The following is a 19,573-nucleotide window of genomic DNA, read 5'->3' as shown; positions in this document are numbered from 1 at the left end:
TTAGAACCCCTAGTGTTTTGAAAATGCAAAAAAGTCTGAAAGGAAAGGAGTAGTTTTACATTGAAGATGTGCATCTTGCATACGTACCGACTACCGTTGGCTCCAGGTCCACAAACACTGCTCTGGGAACATGTTTACCAGCTCCTGTCTCACTGAAGAAAGTGTTAAATGAATCATCTCCGCCTCCAATAGTTTTATCACTGAGCATGTGACCATCAGGCTGGATCCCATGTTCAAGACAATACAATTCCCAGCATGCATTGCCAACCTGAACACCAGCCTGTCCAACATGGATAGATATGCATTCACGCTGCAAACAAAAAAAAGGACAATGATAACGTGAGATCTGGGGCTATCTGTCACTTAGATTTCACTCTCAAAATAACTTGCTGTCTGTGGGTTATACTGTAGTGATCTTTCCCTGCTGCATTATTACCTCGGCTGCTTGAGTGACAATTAAAATGATCCAACAGTCTGCTGCTAGCATGAATCTACTCACTGCTGCTGATCTACGCTGTCAGGAAAGGAAGGCAAGAGACAGGCGTGGCTGAACCAGGACCTGCTGGTCAAATGGAAGAACAAGAAGAAAACGTACAGGCAGTGCAAACAGGTACCATGGGAAGACTACAAAGAAGCTGCAAGTCTGTGCAGGGAGGGGGTCAGGAAAGCCAAGGCCCAGCTTGGCCTAACTTTGGCAAGGGATACCAAGAAGAACAAGAAAGGCTTCTACAGGTACCTCATCCAGAAAAGGAAAGTCCAGGAATGCATACCATGCCTAGTAAGTGACACAGGCGATCTGGTAACAACAGACAAGGAGAAGGCTGAGGTACTTAACAACTTCTTTGCTTCAATCTTCTCTGATAACTGCTCGCCAAACAGCCCTCAAATGTTTGGTTTAGCAGGAGGGAACTGGGGAAGCAACGTCCCTCCCACTGTAAGCAAAGATGACGTTTTTGACCACCTGAGGAACCTGAACATCTGCCAGTTTATGAGTCCCGATGAAATGCATCCCAGAGTCCTTAGGGAATTAGCTGATGTGGTCACCAAGCCACTCTCCATGACATCTGCAAAGTCCTGGCAATCAGTCTCTGGTGACTGGAAAAAGTCAAGGGTTTTGGTAAGGGTTTTGGTAAGGGTTTTGGACCCATCTTACCAGCCTTTGAATAACCTTTTTATCTTAAGGTGTCTTTTACTTTTATCAAGGTCCTGTTGACTTGCAACACTGGAGTGTTTTTTTTTTTTTTTTTTTTTTTTTTTTTTTTTCCTAGTAGATTTTTTGTAAAGGATTTAGCTTCTTTGGTTCTTAGCAGTGTTATCTGTGATCAGTTAGTGCCATCAATTTGCGAGAGGGTGTAGGTTTGTATACTGTGAGCACAACTGCTTTGCATTCTTTTCTCACTTTCTGCTGACTTCAGGAGGTGTTAAAATAACAGGGTGAATGCACAGAAACCACAAACTTTGTTTTGGGTTGTGAAACTTGAGTCTTGAAGGTGGTGTGGAGGTTTTTGGTGGATGTAGTTTAGTTTGTGACAGGAAGAGCGGAGTATTCTCTGCTTTTACAAACTCATTGGAATTAGATAAGATTGTAAAACCATTTTTTGTTTTATAGGTTTCTGTTATACTAGGTTACTACAAGAAAAATCTCATTAACGAGGAATGGAAGTACTCACCACATCAAATTATTGCTGTTGGAACTCAATGGAATAAGCATATGGGAATCTTAATAAAGGAGTTCATGAATGATCCTTACATTGTGATAACAGCTTTGGAAGAAGCTTCCATTTATGGAAATGTGCAACAGGTAAAAGCTTGGAGCTGATGTAATTATTTGTTAACTGAGCCATTCTGTTGTTTATAATGACCAAACAATCAATTGTTTATAATGATCAAGGGGTTTTTGTTTGCTTTGATTGGATAGTGCTGGAATTGCAGTTCAGGTTGCTCAGGTGTGCCTCCCACATATAAACTGAGGTGATTCTTAGAAAACATGCAAAATAATCTCTGCAGTAGCTGAATGTGATTTAACTGTTTTCCTAGGACTGAGGTGAAGATGTTCCCTCAACTATCCACTGTAATGCATATAAGTCTGAATTTCAAGTAAGCATTTGCAAATCATATTTTATGACCAAAAACAAAAAAAATTGGAAAGTTCTTGCACCTGTTGATTGTGAGTGTTGTGGCAGAACTACAAAGCAAGTCTTCCTAAAATACAACTTCTAACAATCAATTTCACTGTGGCATGCCAGGCAGTGAAGAACTTACTTTCTAAATCTTAAGTCAAGAAGATATTAAGAGCTCTTAGATGTTTGTTAATTGCTGGGAAACCCAGTGGAGCCCTTAAAACCTTTTACATTATTATTTTTATGTGCAGCCTGAATTTTGCTGTACCTAAAAATGATTAAGAATTGGAAACTTGAAGAAACTTGCAACATTAGATATTGAAGTCCAAAAGAAGAGACATCCCTTCCTGTGAGAAGTCTAATAAATGGTTGAGCAGAAATGAAAATGTGAGCACTTTCGTGCTTTATGTAATAGAAGTGTTTCAGGGAGTGCAGCATGCTTTTAAGCATTAGTTTAAAAAATTAATTTTTTTTCAGTGGTACTTGAAAATGTCAAAGTTCAATTGAAGAAATCATTTAACACTGAATGATTGAGAAATCGGAGCTGAGAAATTAGAGCTGTAATTCTAATGGAACATTTTTATCAAATGTTTAAGTATAGGATTTTAATTTTGTGAAAATATTCTTCTGGAAGCTGCCTAAGTTTATCTCTGTGAGAACTGTATTTTCTGTGAACTTTAGAGCAACCATTTACCTCTTCTATCATGATGTATGTATGGATGCACAGTACTCGTTAAAAGGACTACATCTTATGTAGTAAGATGTGTATAGATTATATTAATTAGCAGCCATCTATTTTATATCAATTTCTAGGTTGTGCAGCATTGTGTGAGCAGTGATAGAACTGCTGTGTTACTCAAAATAATGGATTTTACTCCTAATAATCTTCAGAAGGTGCGGGTTTTCACTAATTCCATAGATGAAGTAGAAATAGTATATAAGGTAACAACCAAGTTCCTGAATTTATGTATATGTTTTATTTGAATGTCTGAGGGTTGAATTTCACTCTTCACAGATGGCACTACATAAAAAAAAAAAAGAAGGAAAAAAGATATTTGTCAATGCTACAGATGATGTTTGTGCTTTTAGAGGGAGTTTTTAGTAATTGCTATATATTCCAACTTTGCACATCTTAAATGACATACAAAAGAGTGCAAGTGTTAAGTTCCATGCAGTGGCCAGCTTTAATACTTTTTGCTTTGTGCAGCAGATGATTAACTTCATCTTCAGTATTTTTCATATAAACAACCTAAAAACTTCACTATTTTTCCTCCTTGCTTTCAGTTCTTTATGTTAGCAAGGGTATGCTCGATACTAAGAAAAATTACTAAGGGTTTCTTAGAGCAGTTATCACTGCATTGGAAGAACATGCCATTTTTATTTTGTCATCAGGCACTGAAGAGTGACTCAATATTTGTCTTCAAAATACATAAGGAAATGGAGTTTAATTTCAAGGATTTCTTGGAGCATTGGACAAGAAGCTATAGCAGTGGCAGTCGTGTTGTATTAGGTGGGTACTTTATTGTTTTCTGGTTGTCTGTTTATTTCTTCATGGTGACTTGATGTTCTACATTAAATTATATTACATTATATTATTATATAATATTATATTAGGTTCTCTTCACTTTGCCAGGTCAATTCTGTCCAAATTACTTTCAGTTGTCTCTTTATTTATTAGTGCTATGTCTATTCTAATATTTTTTTCTCCTTATGAGAACTTTCCTGGTTTCATGACTGTCTGCTAATGCGGAGGATGTTTTCAGTTTGAAATTTGGAACCTCTCAAGTCATAGCATAATTATTTACCTTATGTTCTGGTGGAGCTTTTACTTTTTGAGTTGCTTGCAATTGCAGAGACTCTTACCTGGTCTTTAAACATAATTTTCTCCCTTTTATACGTCAGAGCAAGAAGATGGACTTAATTGTGTCTGATTGATAGGTTTGTACAAAGATGTTCGCATTTCTATGTTACTGGAAATGTTTTCAGTCCTACTTTAGTGAAATATCTGTCTGTGGCCTATGGTATTTCTTCATTTATACTGTTACAAGATGCTGAATTGAGCTAGAGGTGATGTAATACTGTGTTCTGTATACTTGAAAAACGTTAACTGAAAAAAAGTAGTATCATAGTAATCTATATAGGGAAAAGACCTTACCATTAAAGTCAGTGGATGAGGAGGAGGAAGCAGCCATTGCAAATGAGGTATGTAAAGCATTACATCACAAGTATGTCGGTTACCTTATGTATAAATCATGTGTTCAGTTCTAACAGATGACTGCATGCAGTTCTTGGAGATTACAGATGTGTCTTGTGTGATACATTTCAGTTTTCCTTCTTCTCCAACAATCTTCGGTCAGCGTCTACACAGCATGTCTGACAACTTCCGTAATATGATAAAGGTTTGAGTGAATCTTTGGCAAATTAATATTAACATATGGTGAGTTAGTAGTGGATAAATAAAAGCTGAACAAATGTGTATTTTTAGGATTCATCTGATCAGGACCATTGACAGGCAAGGTCAGTCATAATGCTAACAGAAAACAGTGAGTGCCACACTGTTGGTATCCTGCGCTATTTGGAGCGTGCTGAAGCTGACATTCCACCAGGATTGGCTGGAGTGCTAGAAGCTGAAGAAAAGAAGAAATTTGCAAGGCCGTTGTGCACCTATCTTAAAATGTTTGGGACTTGCAAGTGAGTATGTAATATATTATCCTGAAGCTTATGCCTGAATAATGCCTTAATAATATAAAGTGCCCTGAATATAAATAAATAAATATAAATATAAAAGTGCCCTGAATAATGACTTAATCTACTTCCTCCATGAATTATCCTGTTGGGTACATCAGATCAGATTTTACTCATGGTTTTTTTTTAATGTAGGAATAGAACAGTATGTCCAGATCGTCATCAAATTAATTCACAAATAGATGTGCTCCAGAATATGGCATCTAAAACTACACAAACATCTGGATATGTGACAGTGAGTTGTTTTAATTTTTCTTTGTCTTGAGTACTAAGAAGGCAGGTCTTATGTAGCTGCTTCAGCATAATGCTTTTTTTCTTTTCTTCAAATTATATTAATACTATTGCAGTATGTACACTGTATTTCTGTAATATTTTCTCTTGTTTAGCTTTTTTGGTCTGTCTATTGAAGGGGTTGCAGAATCAAGTTCGCCAGATTTTTTCTTTATCCTTAGTTTGAACTGAAATTGTTTTGCAGGTTATTCAGGCTTGGTGTCTGATTTACTTGTGTTAATGATGAGGTTTTTATCCTAGCTTTCAGTGTGAAGAGGGTTGATGTTATGTTTGTTCCGATACATCTGTATCATGCATCTCATTTTTCAGAAATAATCACTCTTCTTTCCCTACCCTCCCAATTTATGTTTTGCTTTCAGGTGCTGCCTCTCCACGTTGTAAATGCAACAAACTACTTTGGTCATATTGTAGATAAACAAAAGGACCAATATATGATTCTTGCTGAAGAAATCAATGAGTATTTTAAGGAGACTAGTAATAGAGTTGGTGCTCAAAAGGTAGAAAAACTAGCTTTGTGTGGATTCTGTGAGGAAACAGTCTTTCAAAGGTATTGGTGTTTATTTTTTCATGTATACTTTTTTAATGTATTAAAAATGTTCAATGTTTGATTTAAAAAAAAAAAAAAAAAAAAACACAAAAAAACAAACCCTGCCTCCACACCCTGTTCCGAAAACAGCAGGAAATGACTGCAATACAAGTCAGTCTTTAAAACAAATTTTAAAAAGAAGTGTGATTTGCCCAGTGGAAAATCCAAATACGTATCCCTATAACCAGTTCGATGTTTGACTGTGAGTTTTCTACTTTTTGTAGAAAGCAGATGAATACTTCTTAACGGATTGTATGAATATTAATTATTGTCTTCTTCCACTATGTGAAGGGTCCAGGTGGTAGAGACTTCTTCAAAAGAAGAAGGAAATTTTAACATCAAAATCAAATACGTAGATGAAGGCAGAACTGGTCAAGCTCAGAGCTCTCAGCTTCTTCACTTACCTGTAAGATTTCAGCATCTGCCACCTCAGGCTGTGGAATTTGTAGTTTGTAGAGTTAAACCCATTGATAATGACACTGAGTGGAACCCAAGGGTAATAGCCATTGGTTTCTGTCGTAGTATTTTCCTGAAGTTCTTTAATTTGTGTGTTTATTTTCTATGAGAAAACAGTTATGAACTGTGAATTTAGTTACTGATTTCATTGTTTATTAATGTTACGAATGAATAACTGATAGTGGGCTTGATTCTGAGAAGCTCAAGTTACTATTTTGTTGGCTAAGAAAAATAGTGAAATTGTGGAGTTTTATTATATGTCATTTAAATGACTTCTTCCAGAACAAGTTATTGCTGCTTTCCAATCTGTGGGGAGAGGGATAGCCTCTAAATTGACTTGTTTGCATATCCTTCCGCATACCGAATGATATGCACACATAGTCCATGGTGTGGTTTTAGTATTTCGTTACTGTGCTCAAAATCTTGCTTTTATTTAGTGAATGCTCTTGTCGTTAAGCTCAGAAGACTTTCATTACAAGTGAAATTACTGCCAATTTATGTTGCTATACATTTCAAAGATGGTTTTGTTTTTTCTAGGTGACTCGTTACATTCATCAGAAAATTGAAAGGAAACCACATGAAGCAAAAGTAGTACTTACTTTAGGAAATTCAGTTTGGATTGACTCAACGGTATGTATAGTTGCATGTTTCTAACAGTGCTCCTTTACAACAAGAGTATTCGTTTGTATCTGTCCTTCTGTTGGTTCTTATTTTGATTTTAATTAGTGTTATTTGTGTGTGACTGAGAACAAAAATAGACTGTTGAAGGTTGTATACTCTCTATTGCTGGATGTACTAAGAAGCCATCTGGATATCTTGTCCAGGTGGATATACTCAGAGATTGTTTTCAAGTATCTAAGATCTCTTATGTTAGGCTTAATTTATTCTGATTATATTTCTAAGCCTTTACTGTCTCTTCTGGTTCTTGCACCAGTGAGGAGTGGGACAAAAGGGAACGTGCCACTTGTTCGCCCTGAGAATGATTGATTGTTGTATAACTAGTTGCATTATGATTTTTATTATTCAGTCATAAAGTTGCTGACTTGATTGTTGTTGCAGATTTGATCTTTTTGAATTACTTTTTCAGATGTGATGACATTTTTTTTTTTTCTGTCAAAACTGACTTTTTAATTTTCCTGAAAGTAGCATGTTGAGGTCACTGCTATGTTCATATATTTTTCTATCAATTCCATGGCCCGTAAGAATTACTGGACTGGACTGGAGCAAACATCTGTGCTGGAAGTACTGACTGGAAAGTAATAGCAAGCAAAGAAAATTAGAAAAATCAGATGTGTTTTATGCCTTTCCTAATGGCATAAACAAATGTGTTGTCTGTCGAAAATAATTTTAAGAGCTGGGAGTTCTATGAAGAATTGCGATCAAACATAGCTCAGAGGTTGCAGAATCTTTTTAAGGTCAGGAGATGTTGATGAGGTATCTTCGTATGTCAGGATCATGATGCATTTTTTTCTATTTTGATTCTGCTCAGGAGTACCCTAGGCTGTTTTGCACGGTGACATGTGCTATGCTTTGTTTTCCTGTCCATTCAATGAACTGAAAAATTGAACAGAAAGAAAATTACTTGCAAGTGATTTTCTTCCATACTTCCTTTCTAGTATGGCATCTCAACTTTTCCTCTTGATTTTTAGCTTTTGTTTTTGTTCCCCTCCATAAATGGAGGGACCTAAAGATGCAGTTATAACTGTATGGTGTATATTTTGGTCATAATTTCTGGAATCGTTTCTAGAGCTTTTCTATTTACTTACTAAGTTGATTCTTTTACATAGACCAGCTGTTTTGTTTTGAGAACTTACTACAATTTAAAAAGTGCTGATATTTTGAGAATATTAGTAAGTTATTCACCATTTGAAAAATCAGAAACAAATGGGCAAATGTCTAAAGTTTTTAGCTAAACAATAGCTTAGAGTTGGAGTAGAGATGCAGTCTGAGCTGTGGTTTTTATGTAGTACATTTTGTAATTCCAGGTCTGGGTTACCAGATTTGAAGATGTATGTCAATGAATACAGTGTGCAGTCCAAGATTTTGTCTACAGGTCTGGGAACTGATAATCCAGAACATATATTGCAACTTCAGAAGTTGTGTGAGCACGTGAAGTTAAGTCATACAAAGAATTTGGAGCCTTTGTGAGTATTTCCAAGTTATTTTCGGCTAATGTTTTATTAGGAAAATAACTGGATATTTACATTATTCACTGGAGAGTATGATTTTTATTTAAACAGATGATATTGTTTGTGATATCTGCTCTCATCTAACTAATTAGGGCACTACTCTTTAATGAGTGGCGTTACGTGATGTTTTAACTCAGTACACATTGCCGTTTAAAAAATTCTTAACTGAGTAAAGATGTAGTGTGGAAGGGCACGTCTTTCTGTGACCTGTCAAGGATTCCAAGATTCTTCATTTTAAATGCATACGATAAAGGCATTCATAGTTGTGGTTTAATCTGGCAGGTGGCTAAGCACTACACAGTCATTTGCTTGTTTTTCCCTCCACTTCCCAGTGGGATGGAAAAGAATTTAGGAAAAAAAAAAAAAAAAAGTAGAAATCATGGATTGAGATGAAGCTATTTACTAAGATCAAGAAAAGGTTAATTATGCTAAGTGTGTGTATTTATAAATGTATATTGATTAGCGATGCATAAGCAATTGCTTGCCAGCCCCTAACAGATGCTGTGCTAGCTCCCCAAGCAAAAGAAGAGTGAGAGATGAACTCTCCTTTCACCCCTTGACCCCCTTCATAACTCCTTCTGCATGATGTCGTATAGTATGGAATATCCCTATGGCTGCTTTAAGTCAACTGTCAGAATTCTGTTTCTTCTCAGCTCCTTGTGCCCTTTGAGGCAGGTGGCCTTGGCTCTGTACAGTTGCTGTTTTAAACATTGGTGTGTTATCGTTTTTGCCCTAGAACCAAAACAGCATCGTATCAGATGCTGAAGAAAACAATCCTAGCTTAAAATTAAGACAATAACTTGGTTGGTTTTTGTGTAGAAGTGCATTTTAAAAGTTCTGCACTATTTTCCGTATATGTTAAAATTAAAAACTTAAATAGAGTTTCCAACTCTCGTTAGGAATCCTTTGGGTAGTTAACATTTTTAAACACTTCATTTTAAAAGTATGTCTTCCTGTATTCAGAAGCATAAAGGAGGATGCAGCTAGTCCTGAAGGTGTGTCTGCACTGCAGAATGTGTCCCTAAAGGAAAATTCTTCAGAAAACTGTAATTCTTCTAAAGCAACTATGGGGAGTCATCTGTGTGGTAAGCATTCTCATCATTTTCTGAAAACTTCTTAGACTTGTTCTCAAGTTAAGACTTTTCAGTTAACAGTGCAGACTTCTCTGAGTACCCAGGACAAGTACCACATAGCTAATCTTTAGAGTAAGTCTAGTTAGCAGTCTGAAGATGCTGTGTGAATGAGCCATGTTAATATAGCTGTTTTACTACTTTGGGTATTCATTGTCCTTGAAATACTCAGAATTGCTAAGCTCTGGAACTTAAAAGTAGTTAAAAATAGTTAAAAGGAGAGGATGAACATTTCGCTGTCAAGGGCCAAAGCATTGGAGGAAATTAAAATCCGCTGGGATATCCAAGCTGAATTACAGCATTGTTCACTGAGAAGTCTAACTTTTATTATATAGATTGAGGATGGTAGAAGATAGCTTTTCCTTTTAATCTGGTGTTCAGGGACTTGTTGTTCAGTCAATAGAGGACTAAAAGCACATGGCTTGATGTTAGCCATAGAAAAGGACAGAAAATGATCTGACTTCAGTTGAAATCTCAGTTTGGAGAGATGAGGGTTGAGTGATTGGGGGGGGGGGGGGGGGAATCGCAAGGTCCTGGAATGTCTATTGTAGATTATTTTTGCTTTATTTACCACCTGCTAAGTGGCAGTAATGCCATGTTTTGAGCTGTGATTGGTAGTAGCATTACTATTAGTTGTTTCAGGGATCTGTTGAACTTATTTTTGGAAGACTGAAAAGACATTTGTTACCTGAAAAACGTGATTTATTTTTTTAATATCACCTGTAATATTTTCTAGTTGAAATTTCATTTGAATTATTAAATTGATGAATTCTTTCTAAGTTGGAATCATCTGACATAAATGCCGGAATTGTGCTTATGGTTGTAACCTGATTGCTAGCAAAATAATTTTATAGTGTTACTGGGGTGTTCTGGAAGTATCTGGTTTGTATAGGTAATTATAGGATATCTTCCTGCATTTCTTATTTGTAGATGGTGTTGCTCAAACTAAGGAAGCAGAAGACTCTTCACTGCATCAGCAGAAATGGTACAAAAATTCAGTCATGTTTCCTTTTATTGTGAACTGCTAAACAGGACAGTTATCCTTACTGAGATTATTTTGGCAGTAAATAGGTATTACAGGTTGAAATTGGTTGGATTATGTTTACACCAAATACTGTCTTATCTGAGCTTTAAACTGTAGCTCCTACTCTTGTCTCTGCATGTTGGTATTTAACGAGATGAATTGGTCTTGTCTTTCTCTTTGTGGTAATATTCTTTGAAAAAACACAGAATAATGTAAATGTCTTCAACAGGAAATTATGGCCCATTTTAATTCTTTCAACAAATCCCTTATCCCTGTTCCTTGGTAGATAGAACAGTGTATGTTTATTTGCAGTTTCAAGGTTACACTATCATACTGTCCTTACATGAGGCAGTATGGTTTATGCCTATGGAATGCAGCATGTCTCCTGACTTGAACTATAACAGGTGTTCTGCTCCAAGGACTGAGATGACAGTGCTGTTGCAGCACGCTGGGCTGGCATCCTGACGTGCTTTCCTGTCATTGTTCAGTCAGTCTGTTAGGGTTTGAGTATGCATACAGGTGCTGTTCATTGGCATCCTGGTGTGAGAATCTTGGCTGTAGTTAAGGCAGCTTACTTTCTGGTTTTGGACTAACTCCAATTAAACTTTATCGTAGTTTCCATCCAAAAATAAAATGGTTTGAAAATGAAGAGGCTGTTACAGTGAAAGTTCAAATAGCAAGGATAGCTGACTACAAATGTGAATTCTCTAAGGAAAAGGTAATTTTCAGGTAAGTTTAAGAAATTTAAGTTTAATAAACACAAAGTTCAGCTGTTGGCTTGCATTTAATATTTTTAATTCCTCTTTTTATAATATAGTGCCTGCTCAGAAGGCAGATTTTGCTTGGCCGATATGGAACTGTATCAGTGTATACTTACAGAAAAGTCTGCGTGTGTGATTAAGGATAAAGAGGCTATTCTTGTCCTCAGAAAAGAGAAAAAAGGAGCATGGTGCAAGTTACTAAAGAACAAGGTGAAGTGGAAATTAACTTCAGAATCACTGAATGTTCCCAACATGCTATCTGTTTTTAAATTCAGATATTTCAGACTTTTTTTTGTTAACAGAATCATCATGTGTCTTTTGACTTTGAATACTGGGAAGATGATGAAGACAAAAGCCCTTTTCCAGTTGGTAAGGAATGAACAAGTAAGTTCTTATCGTGCATGAAATAATTTGCATCCAGATTTGTTACCTGCATTTTATTTAAAACACTGAGTTATTTCCATATGCATAACTCTTGTTCGACTCGAGAGAACCTCTACTAGCAAACCACAGACAGTGTTTTTTTTTCTGTCAGAGTAGCATAGAAAGAAAGCATTTTAGTCCAGTGTCTTGTAATGTTTTTGTCTAGTCTGTAGCTAGAAGGGCTTCTTATATTTGTTTTGAAGCTCTTAGTTTGTCTTGCTTTATGAGTATTATACTTTGTTAATTACTTCTAGGTGCTAAAAAGCTGCATTGCACTGCTGCAGTGGCAGAAGAACTGGTTGACTCTTCAGAAGACAGTGGTGCAGAAAGTGATGAGTAATTGGGAAATGTCTGTTTTTTGTTTCTGTCAAGGTTAATATTGTAAATCAGTATCTGTTGCACTCCCAAAATTGATGGAACTAAATGTATAGATTGCAGAATTGTCTTTAATTTTAGGAGGATGATGGTAAGCAAAGACCTTACTTGGGTACTAAGCATCTGGAGAAATACTCTACATGATAACTTCATGTATATGTATTCCAGTGTCTTTACTTTAGAACTTTTGGCTTTAATGATTTTGTGCAAATATGTACATGTATTTACATTGAAGAGTTCTAATTTACTTTTCTGAGTTTGCTGTGGTAGCAGTAGATAATTTTTTGTGGTTTAATAAGTTCTGATGACCGGTTGGTTGTTTCTGCCACAAGCCTCCATGTGCATACAGCATCAGCTTTGTAACTGCCTGTTTGTCAGCTCCGCATAAATAAACTCAGATGGCAATCTTCCTTTGACTGCAAATACTTTGACTTGTTATAAAATACAATTCTGTTTGGTAACTATAGTAACTACTGTACAACATCAGTGGAATTGGTGCCATGATAGAATATTCAGTGTTTATTTTCAATTTCATGTTTCCACTTTTCCCGAATTCTTTTTCTTATTTTATGTCCTGTCGCTTCTGAAACTCATCTCGTCTGTGGAATCTTGTCTGCCTATCCCAAAGGCTTTGCACTTCTAAATGTAATCTTTCAGTAAAGTTTTTCACTGTTACATTTGTACACATTTAAAAAAATAAAATCTCACAGCGATGAACTAGTTTCATGTATTCTGAACAGCTGTTACATTATTACATTTCTTTTCATCTGTAGGTCTTCAAAACATGCTGGTTTCTCCAGTGGAGCTATATGATGGTTTAGGATAGAAATTTTACAGATTTATTTTGAGAATCTAACTTTTGTTGCATTTTTAATGAGGAAGAATTTACTTGCTATTTGGGAATTTGAGAAACTTCAGTGTGCCCTTGGGTAATATCTTTGGGACTGATTTTTTTTTTTTTTTTTTTTTGAATATGCGAAGAATTTCTGTAGAATGTGTATATTGTGTATCATAAAGATTTCTGAATATTTAACGATACTTCTGATGTGAGTGGAAAGCTGGCGTGTCAATAAGTTGTGGTAGCAGCACTTAAATATTAAGAAACACATAATCTAAAAAATTGTAATACCATTGGGAATCTGATTACAGTTGAGCTTAGTTTATAAGCTTTGCCTGTCTTCAGAATAGATACTGGCAAAGCTGCAGTAGTTTCAAATGTAGTTACCTAGTAACTAATGCATCTGTATTTTTGGTCTTGCACTGCATTGTATGGGAAGAGGAGACTGTCAAATGACTGCAATAGTGACGAGGCAGGAGGTTTTCCTTCTTTGTGCATGTTGTCTGACTTGTCTGATATCTAAATACAGTACACGATGGTTATTTAATTGACATAGTAAATAATATCTAACCTTTGTTTGAAAAGTGGGGCACCCTACTTCAGGTAAAAGCAGAAGCTGTCTCTTAGCCCTGCATTTTTAATAGGTTCCAAGAGCCAGTATATGAAGAACAATTTAAAGAATATAGCATTAATTTCCAGAAATGTTATTTTGGCCTCTAGCAATTTCTGATCAGGATTTTCATGAGGATGAGGTTCTTTCTGAACTTGCTGTTTCTTGAGCTGTCAATTCCTAATTTTTACTCCTGCACTGAGGAACTCAGTAGTATTAAATACTTCTGTGTTTTGAAGCCATCCCTGCTCTGTTGTCTTGATGTCCTGTACCCTCAAGATGCAATAATAACAAATACCTTGCTTTTCCCACTTCCTTGTAAAGTAAGACACAAGGCTTCTGTTGTCATTTTCCTCTCCACCTCGCAATCAGGTATGTTTTTTAGCCTTGAAAATGATAGTAGATGGAGTCATTCATTATTTAAAAAAAAAAAAAAAAAGTATTTTTGATTCTTCTCTGAACTTTATAGTTCATTCATTTGAAGTCATATTTTCCTCAACTAAGAGAGGCAGTAGTAGCAGTGTGAGTAGGACAAAACACAGTATTTGGTATATGTTTCATATGTAATGGAATGAGAATTTTATTTTGCTACCCATTGCTTTCCTTGGTCATTTTTGAGCTTTTTTTGTGTTTGTTCTGCCCTGACTGACTGCCCTGACTGCATAGAGATATTTTCATGACCACAAAGTCTCCTCCAAGTTACTCATTGAATTATATGTACTTTTGGGGTTGTTCATCCATGTAGGTAAATGCAAAGTGAGATATGTAGGAATATAAGATTTTTGTTCATTTCTTTGTAGCTTCGGTATGATAGAAAAAGCTTCCTTAGTTGAATTCACTAGGTTATCATTAGTATGAACTTCTGTCATTAAGCCGTTTGTTTAGCATTGTTGTGTTATTTATTTAAAATAGTGTACTTAAAAGTTGAGGACTTACCTTTCAGTATTTTGAACAGTCTTTTTTAAAGTAATCACTTAAAAATATTGACAAATTACTTAAGAAAATTCTTTATCTATTTACTGTGAGGGTATATAGTAAGTAAAGGAGATGATTAACCAAAAAGCCATCTGTTTCTTGACCAGAGAAACTGAAAGCTGCATACTCACATATATAGATGTGGTATCTATTTTTTCAATTTCGTCTTTGGCAGCTACCAAAGGGAGCATTTCTAGAATGGTGAAGTTAGTCCTATTAAGTCAAGTCACGTTCATGCTGAGGGATAGCTTCTGTTGCATTTACTTGGTGTTCTATTCCTTAGATAGCATAGGAGAAAACTCTCCTGAGAAATTAAGTCTTAATTGATGTCTTCCTCAATCTTCGACTTTTTGGTGATCAGTAAACGCTGGTCTGAGAAACTAAAGGTAGTCTGGCTTTTGTCTCTCCTGTTTTTGTATGTCTTGTTGTAGCTGTTGCTGCAAATGAGCTGTTGTCTGTACTTATCTGTTCTTTCAGCAGGAAGAAGAGAGGGGTTCTGACCAAATGCTACAGGTAAGTTTTTACCATCATTTTAATTGAGAAGTCCTTATTTTAAGTGATACTAGTGCAGAAGAGAAAGACAAGCTTAACGTGTTGGCAAACAATGAAAAATGCTTTGCTGTGTACTAATTTGGCTTAGAAATCTTTTTATTCTTAAATTTAATCTACTTCACATACTAAGTAGCGTTGCAAAAATGCTGCCCACTAGTATGAACATAGCAATTCAGAAAGTTTAAGTGTGCCCCAAACTGAATGGAATCTCCTTCAACTGATGTAGCACTTAAAAACACGTCATCTCACACAAAATATTTTATTCAGCAACTTCCTCTGGTGGAACAACTTCCAAAAGCATCTGAAGGTGCATAGTGATTGGCTCTGAGAAGGAAATTAATTATTAGAAGCCTTATCAGGAAAAGAAGTGCTTATATTCAGATTAATACCATTTTTCTTAGTTAAAAATATTTTTTAAAGTTGTTGTGTGTCTTTTCATATCTAAAATTTAAATTAAGGGGTGGGAAATCAAAACAAGCTAAAGTGTTCTAGGTAACTTGCTTGTTATAGAGTGAACTATTTCTATCTGCATAATTATGTAATAGGTAGTGACTCAGGATGGGGAAACACTTTTTTGTATATGGAACTGTTAATTCTGCTTTCTGCAGCTGTTTTCTCTTAGAAATTGCTGCGTATCACATTTTTGAGAGATTATTAAAGAGTTCCTTTTGAGATTAAGTAAAATCATTTTATAAATGATCACACTGCTTGCAGCTTTCAGTTTGCTCAACAGCAGTGATTAATATTGGTCTTAATGCAGATGTTGTACTTAGTAAGCATAATAAAACTGATAACTTGAGCCAACAGCGGAGTGCTGTGTGGCATAAGAATATTTGCTGCTCTCTAATTATGGACTGGAGGAACTTTCTGAAAAGCTAACGTTACAGTTAAAGTAGTTCTACTTGTTTAAAAAGTGCTTCTTTGCAGTTACTACTGCGATGTATAGAGCTGCAAACTAAGTTTCTTTGTTGCTTTAAGTGGGACATCCTTTTCTTTTGCAGAAATGGAGAAAATGCTCTTCAGTGACACGCAGTGAGCTTTACTAACTTCTCTGTCTGGAAAATTGCCTCCCTTTCTGTTCCCTCCACTATATAATTTAGTTGGGATGGGCCATAAAATGAGCTTTGTTGGAGTAGTTACTGTAAAGCTTAAGAATGTTCTGTTAAATGGCGATTGAGGAGGTATGCTTACCTGATATTTTTTGAGACCACTTGAACTTGTAATGAACGAAAAGTACATAAAATATAAGTCCACTTAGTATAAATAAAACACAGTACAAATAGGCCAGTTCAGCTGTGGTGATGATTGGTGCCAGTACCAATAAAATGGATGTTAATGTCACTATAACTGGAATGACCATAGGTATCTGCAAGTTAAAAATGATAATAATAATATTCACAGAAATACTTAGCAAGTTATTCTACCATTCTTACAGAAGTTTCACATACAAGAGGCAGATTTTCATCGCCTTACAACATTTCTAGAACTAGATCTGGCAATTAAAGTAGCAAGAATATGGATAGAGGAAGTCATTTAAAAATATCTGTTATTATTGCTAATTGCAGTCTAGTAATTCACATGTGTGTTTTAATGGATTTGCGACCTTACTCCAATACAGTGAACTCTGAACCTGTCTTTGTGTCTGCTGACTGTAGATTCCCGTCCCTGAAAGTCTGAAACGGAACTTCCACTGTAGTCTGTGTGTGTGGAAAATAAACATTGCTTGGACACCTTTGGAGACTTTCAGCTTTGTCCTGGTGCAAAACTTGAAGGAGCTACAAATAAATGGCTAAATTTCATGTGGGGCAGAGGCCTCTGCCTCAGGGTGTTGTGTAAGTATGCAAACTTCTAGAATTAGTTTATGCTATTTATGGAAACATAAGAAAAGCCATACTGAATGCTGAACTTACCCTGATTGGTCTCTTGAGTTCTTTTCTTTTAAACCTCATAACAATAAGTCCAAATACACTTAAACCGTAAAATATCCAGACCGCAAAACTAAAATAGTTTACGAGTGTGTTAATGTCACCAGAGATAATATAAATAATAGTAGTAGCCCCCTAAAAACAAAAAGAAAAGTTAGCATAGCCTATTAAAAAAGATTGAACTACACTTGTGTCCCTGTATGGGTGTTTGTTTACAGCATTCAGAGCCTGATTTCTGTGTGCTTTTGCTTAAATATTTTGAGTACTTGTGAATTGCAGCCACTTGTGTGAAGCTTAAATTCTGTTCTAAGCCAAGACTTAAATTGTATGTACTCATTCATTTTGTTGTTGACTGTCCATGTGGAAGACTACATCACTTAAATATGTTTTTTTGGGTAGTGAATTTACTGGGAGCAGATGGAGCAATAAAATTGAGTTTATCTGGTTTAACCTTTATGTAAGCAGGTAAAGTATAAAAATGTCTAGCTTTATTTTAAAATACTAAGTGTAGAGAAGTCATCTCAAAATGGGAAGGTGTAAATGCATCCTTAAAAGGAGGGAATGCAGTAGGAAGTATTCTACAGGCATCCTGTAAAGTAAAGGATTTGATGCCAATATTTTAATGTTTTTTTTTTTAATTGAACTTTCATACTATGGATTCGTAGCATTTTGATTTGACAATTATCTGTGGAATGGAACTTCTCAAATTAAGGAGTTGCTTTTCTTCTGCAGTCTTTTTTTTTTCTCCACATAATACTTAGCAATATTGGGGGTTGGAACTACATGATCCTTGGGGTCCCTTCCAACCCGGGTGATTCTGTGATTCTGTGATTCTGTGTGATATTCGTCGCATCTGTAGTCATATACAGATCCCAATCCCACAGAGATTCAAAGATGTGTCAAGACTGCTGGTAGGAAATTTTGAAAGTGCTTGCTAACATTTTTGTCATAATTTCTCTGTACTTAGGGTGTATACTTACATAAAATATGATAGCATGCGCTGGCGTTAAGCACTTAACACTGATGTAAGAGAGCACCTTTAGCATGTGCCCTTCACGGCCTGCTACATAAACAAGTCTGAAAAAAAAAAAAAGGAAAGGTAAGCTTGTTAGTCTGGTGGAGTTCAAGTGGGTTCACTTCTCCAGAAAGAGGAAGGGCAAGTACCATTGATCTTAAGATTTGTTTTTATTGTGCAGCTGCATCTGAATTGAATTTCCTCTAGTGTGCATCACTGTTTCCTTTAATATACAGTGGTACTTAGGGAACATTGCAGTTAACTGAAATAGTGGAAATAACTGATATTAATGCACAGAACTTGAAACTAAATCTGTTTTTAGTCATTAGTTTCACATTTCATTTATCTGGGATTGTTTTGGAAAAAAAATGAAGTGGCTGTGTCTTTTATTAAAGAGTATTTGTTCTAATTTTTTTCTATATCAAAGAACTACCTTGACAGCCTTCTCTTAAAGTCTGTACAATCCTATTGTGTTCAGGTAGTATTCATTTTTTAGAAAACAGTAAATAGCAATGTTGAGCAATAGATCTAAAGGAACAGCTACTTTTTCAAGTTCTTATTTTGACTGTTAATTCTGTAGTCACGTTCTAATTCTTAGTCTTTTCTTGTTTGCTTAATGATTAGCTTTAAATTCAGCCAGAAAAAAAAAGCTCTACCTACTTTGAAATGAGGAGGTTTTTTCAAATCTGTATAGCGATTGCTTCTTTTTGCAAAATACACTGCAGCTAGATTTGCTAGTACTTCACAGTTGTTTTCTCTCTATATTTATTCTGGTTGAATATAAATACATTATTTTGTTTCACTCTTGGAAATAAAAAGAAAATTAAGATATTTGGAATGGAAGCTTACCTGCCTGCAGTAAAACATACCCCATTGGCAGATCCAATTGTAGAAAAGGCCACAAAAAGAGGAATTATCCAGGAGGCTGGATAAAGGGCTCTGTCTCCAAACGTCTGGGATATGGGATTAAAATTAATCACTTTTGTTATTTTAACTACTTCTTGAAATATTAAAATGTTGGTGCCACTTCAAAAATAGACTGTATTTTTAACAATGAAATGTGCATTGTATATATTCAGGAGCATTTAGCTAGATTAGAACTTGAATTAATTCATGTAAGACTCTATAAGGAAGAGAGGTATTACTGTCCTGGTGTTTTTGATGCAGCGTATGTAGGAAACACTGGGAGACCGATGTGGAAAAAATACAGTGAAATTCAATTCTGTTTAAGACACTTGGTTTGGGGATGTCTGCAAAACAAAAGATATGATTGCTGCAGAGCACTGTATACATACAACCTACAGAGAAAAAAGTTACATCTTCACTACCATTATTATTCTGAGGCATTATTATGGGTGAACACATGAAGGACAAATGTGCGAAGTTTGCAGAGTTTCTGCCACCTTGTTACATTACAGTTTCTACATGATAAATTGGGTCTAATGTAGATACATTCATCTGCTGTAAGGGAATTTAAATTAAAACTTGGACAGGAGGGGTGTCTTGGATTTTAACAGTTGATTAACTTTTAAGTCAAGCATAAAGAGTTCAACTTCTG

At 35.6% G+C, this 19,573-nt stretch overlaps 2 protein-coding genes across 4 annotated transcripts in view; one reads left to right on the top strand and one right to left on the bottom strand.

Annotated features, from left to right (window-relative positions):
* Positions 1-13,003, top strand: part of LOC125687733 (putative ATP-dependent RNA helicase TDRD12) — a 13,275-nt gene extending 272 nt beyond the window's left edge. The window contains 18 exon segments of the mRNA XM_048932979.1: positions 880-1,117; positions 1,610-1,801; positions 2,934-3,062; positions 3,513-3,630; positions 4,383-4,519; positions 4,606-4,811; positions 5,001-5,100; positions 5,516-5,703; positions 6,034-6,148; positions 6,736-6,828; positions 8,184-8,197; positions 8,199-8,342; positions 9,351-9,472; positions 10,448-10,502; positions 11,157-11,270; positions 11,359-11,512; positions 11,605-11,686; positions 11,980-13,003. Of these exon segments, the coding sequence (XP_048788936.1) occupies positions 880-1,117; positions 1,610-1,801; positions 2,934-3,062; positions 3,513-3,630; positions 4,383-4,519; positions 4,606-4,811; positions 5,001-5,100; positions 5,516-5,703; positions 6,034-6,148; positions 6,736-6,828; positions 8,184-8,197; positions 8,199-8,342; positions 9,351-9,472; positions 10,448-10,502; positions 11,157-11,270; positions 11,359-11,512; positions 11,605-11,682 (2,197 nt within the window). The 3' untranslated portion in view covers positions 11,683-11,686; positions 11,980-13,003.
* A 967-nt stretch (positions 13,004-13,970) lies between these two features.
* Positions 13,971-19,567, bottom strand: LOC125687735 (b(0,+)-type amino acid transporter 1-like). Of its 3 annotated transcripts, none has more exons than XM_048932981.1 (5): positions 18,165-19,567; positions 17,981-18,077; positions 16,986-17,135; positions 16,267-16,441; positions 13,971-15,399 (listed from the first exon to the last, which is right to left on the bottom strand). In XM_048932981.1, exons 2-5 carry the CDS (start codon positions 18,044-18,046, stop codon positions 15,335-15,337), a joined length of 456 nt encoding a protein of 151 aa, XP_048788938.1. In that variant the 5' UTR covers positions 18,047-18,077; positions 18,165-19,567; the 3' UTR covers positions 13,971-15,334. The 3 variants fall into 3 exon arrangements, with proteins under 3 accessions (XP_048788938.1, XP_048788939.1, XP_048788937.1); XM_048932982.1 differs by having other exon boundaries at positions 18,865-19,567; XM_048932980.1 differs by having other exon boundaries at positions 18,885-19,567.
* Positions 19,568-19,573: the final 6 nt, after the last annotated feature.

The sequence above is a fragment of the Lagopus muta genome, unplaced genomic scaffold, assembly GCF_023343835.1.
Source record: "Lagopus muta isolate bLagMut1 unplaced genomic scaffold, bLagMut1 primary scaffold_179, whole genome shotgun sequence".
NCBI lineage: Eukaryota > Metazoa > Chordata > Aves > Galliformes > Phasianidae > Lagopus > Lagopus muta.
Note: the sequence above shows the minus strand (reverse complement) of the source record. Positions and strands in the feature narration are given on the sequence as shown.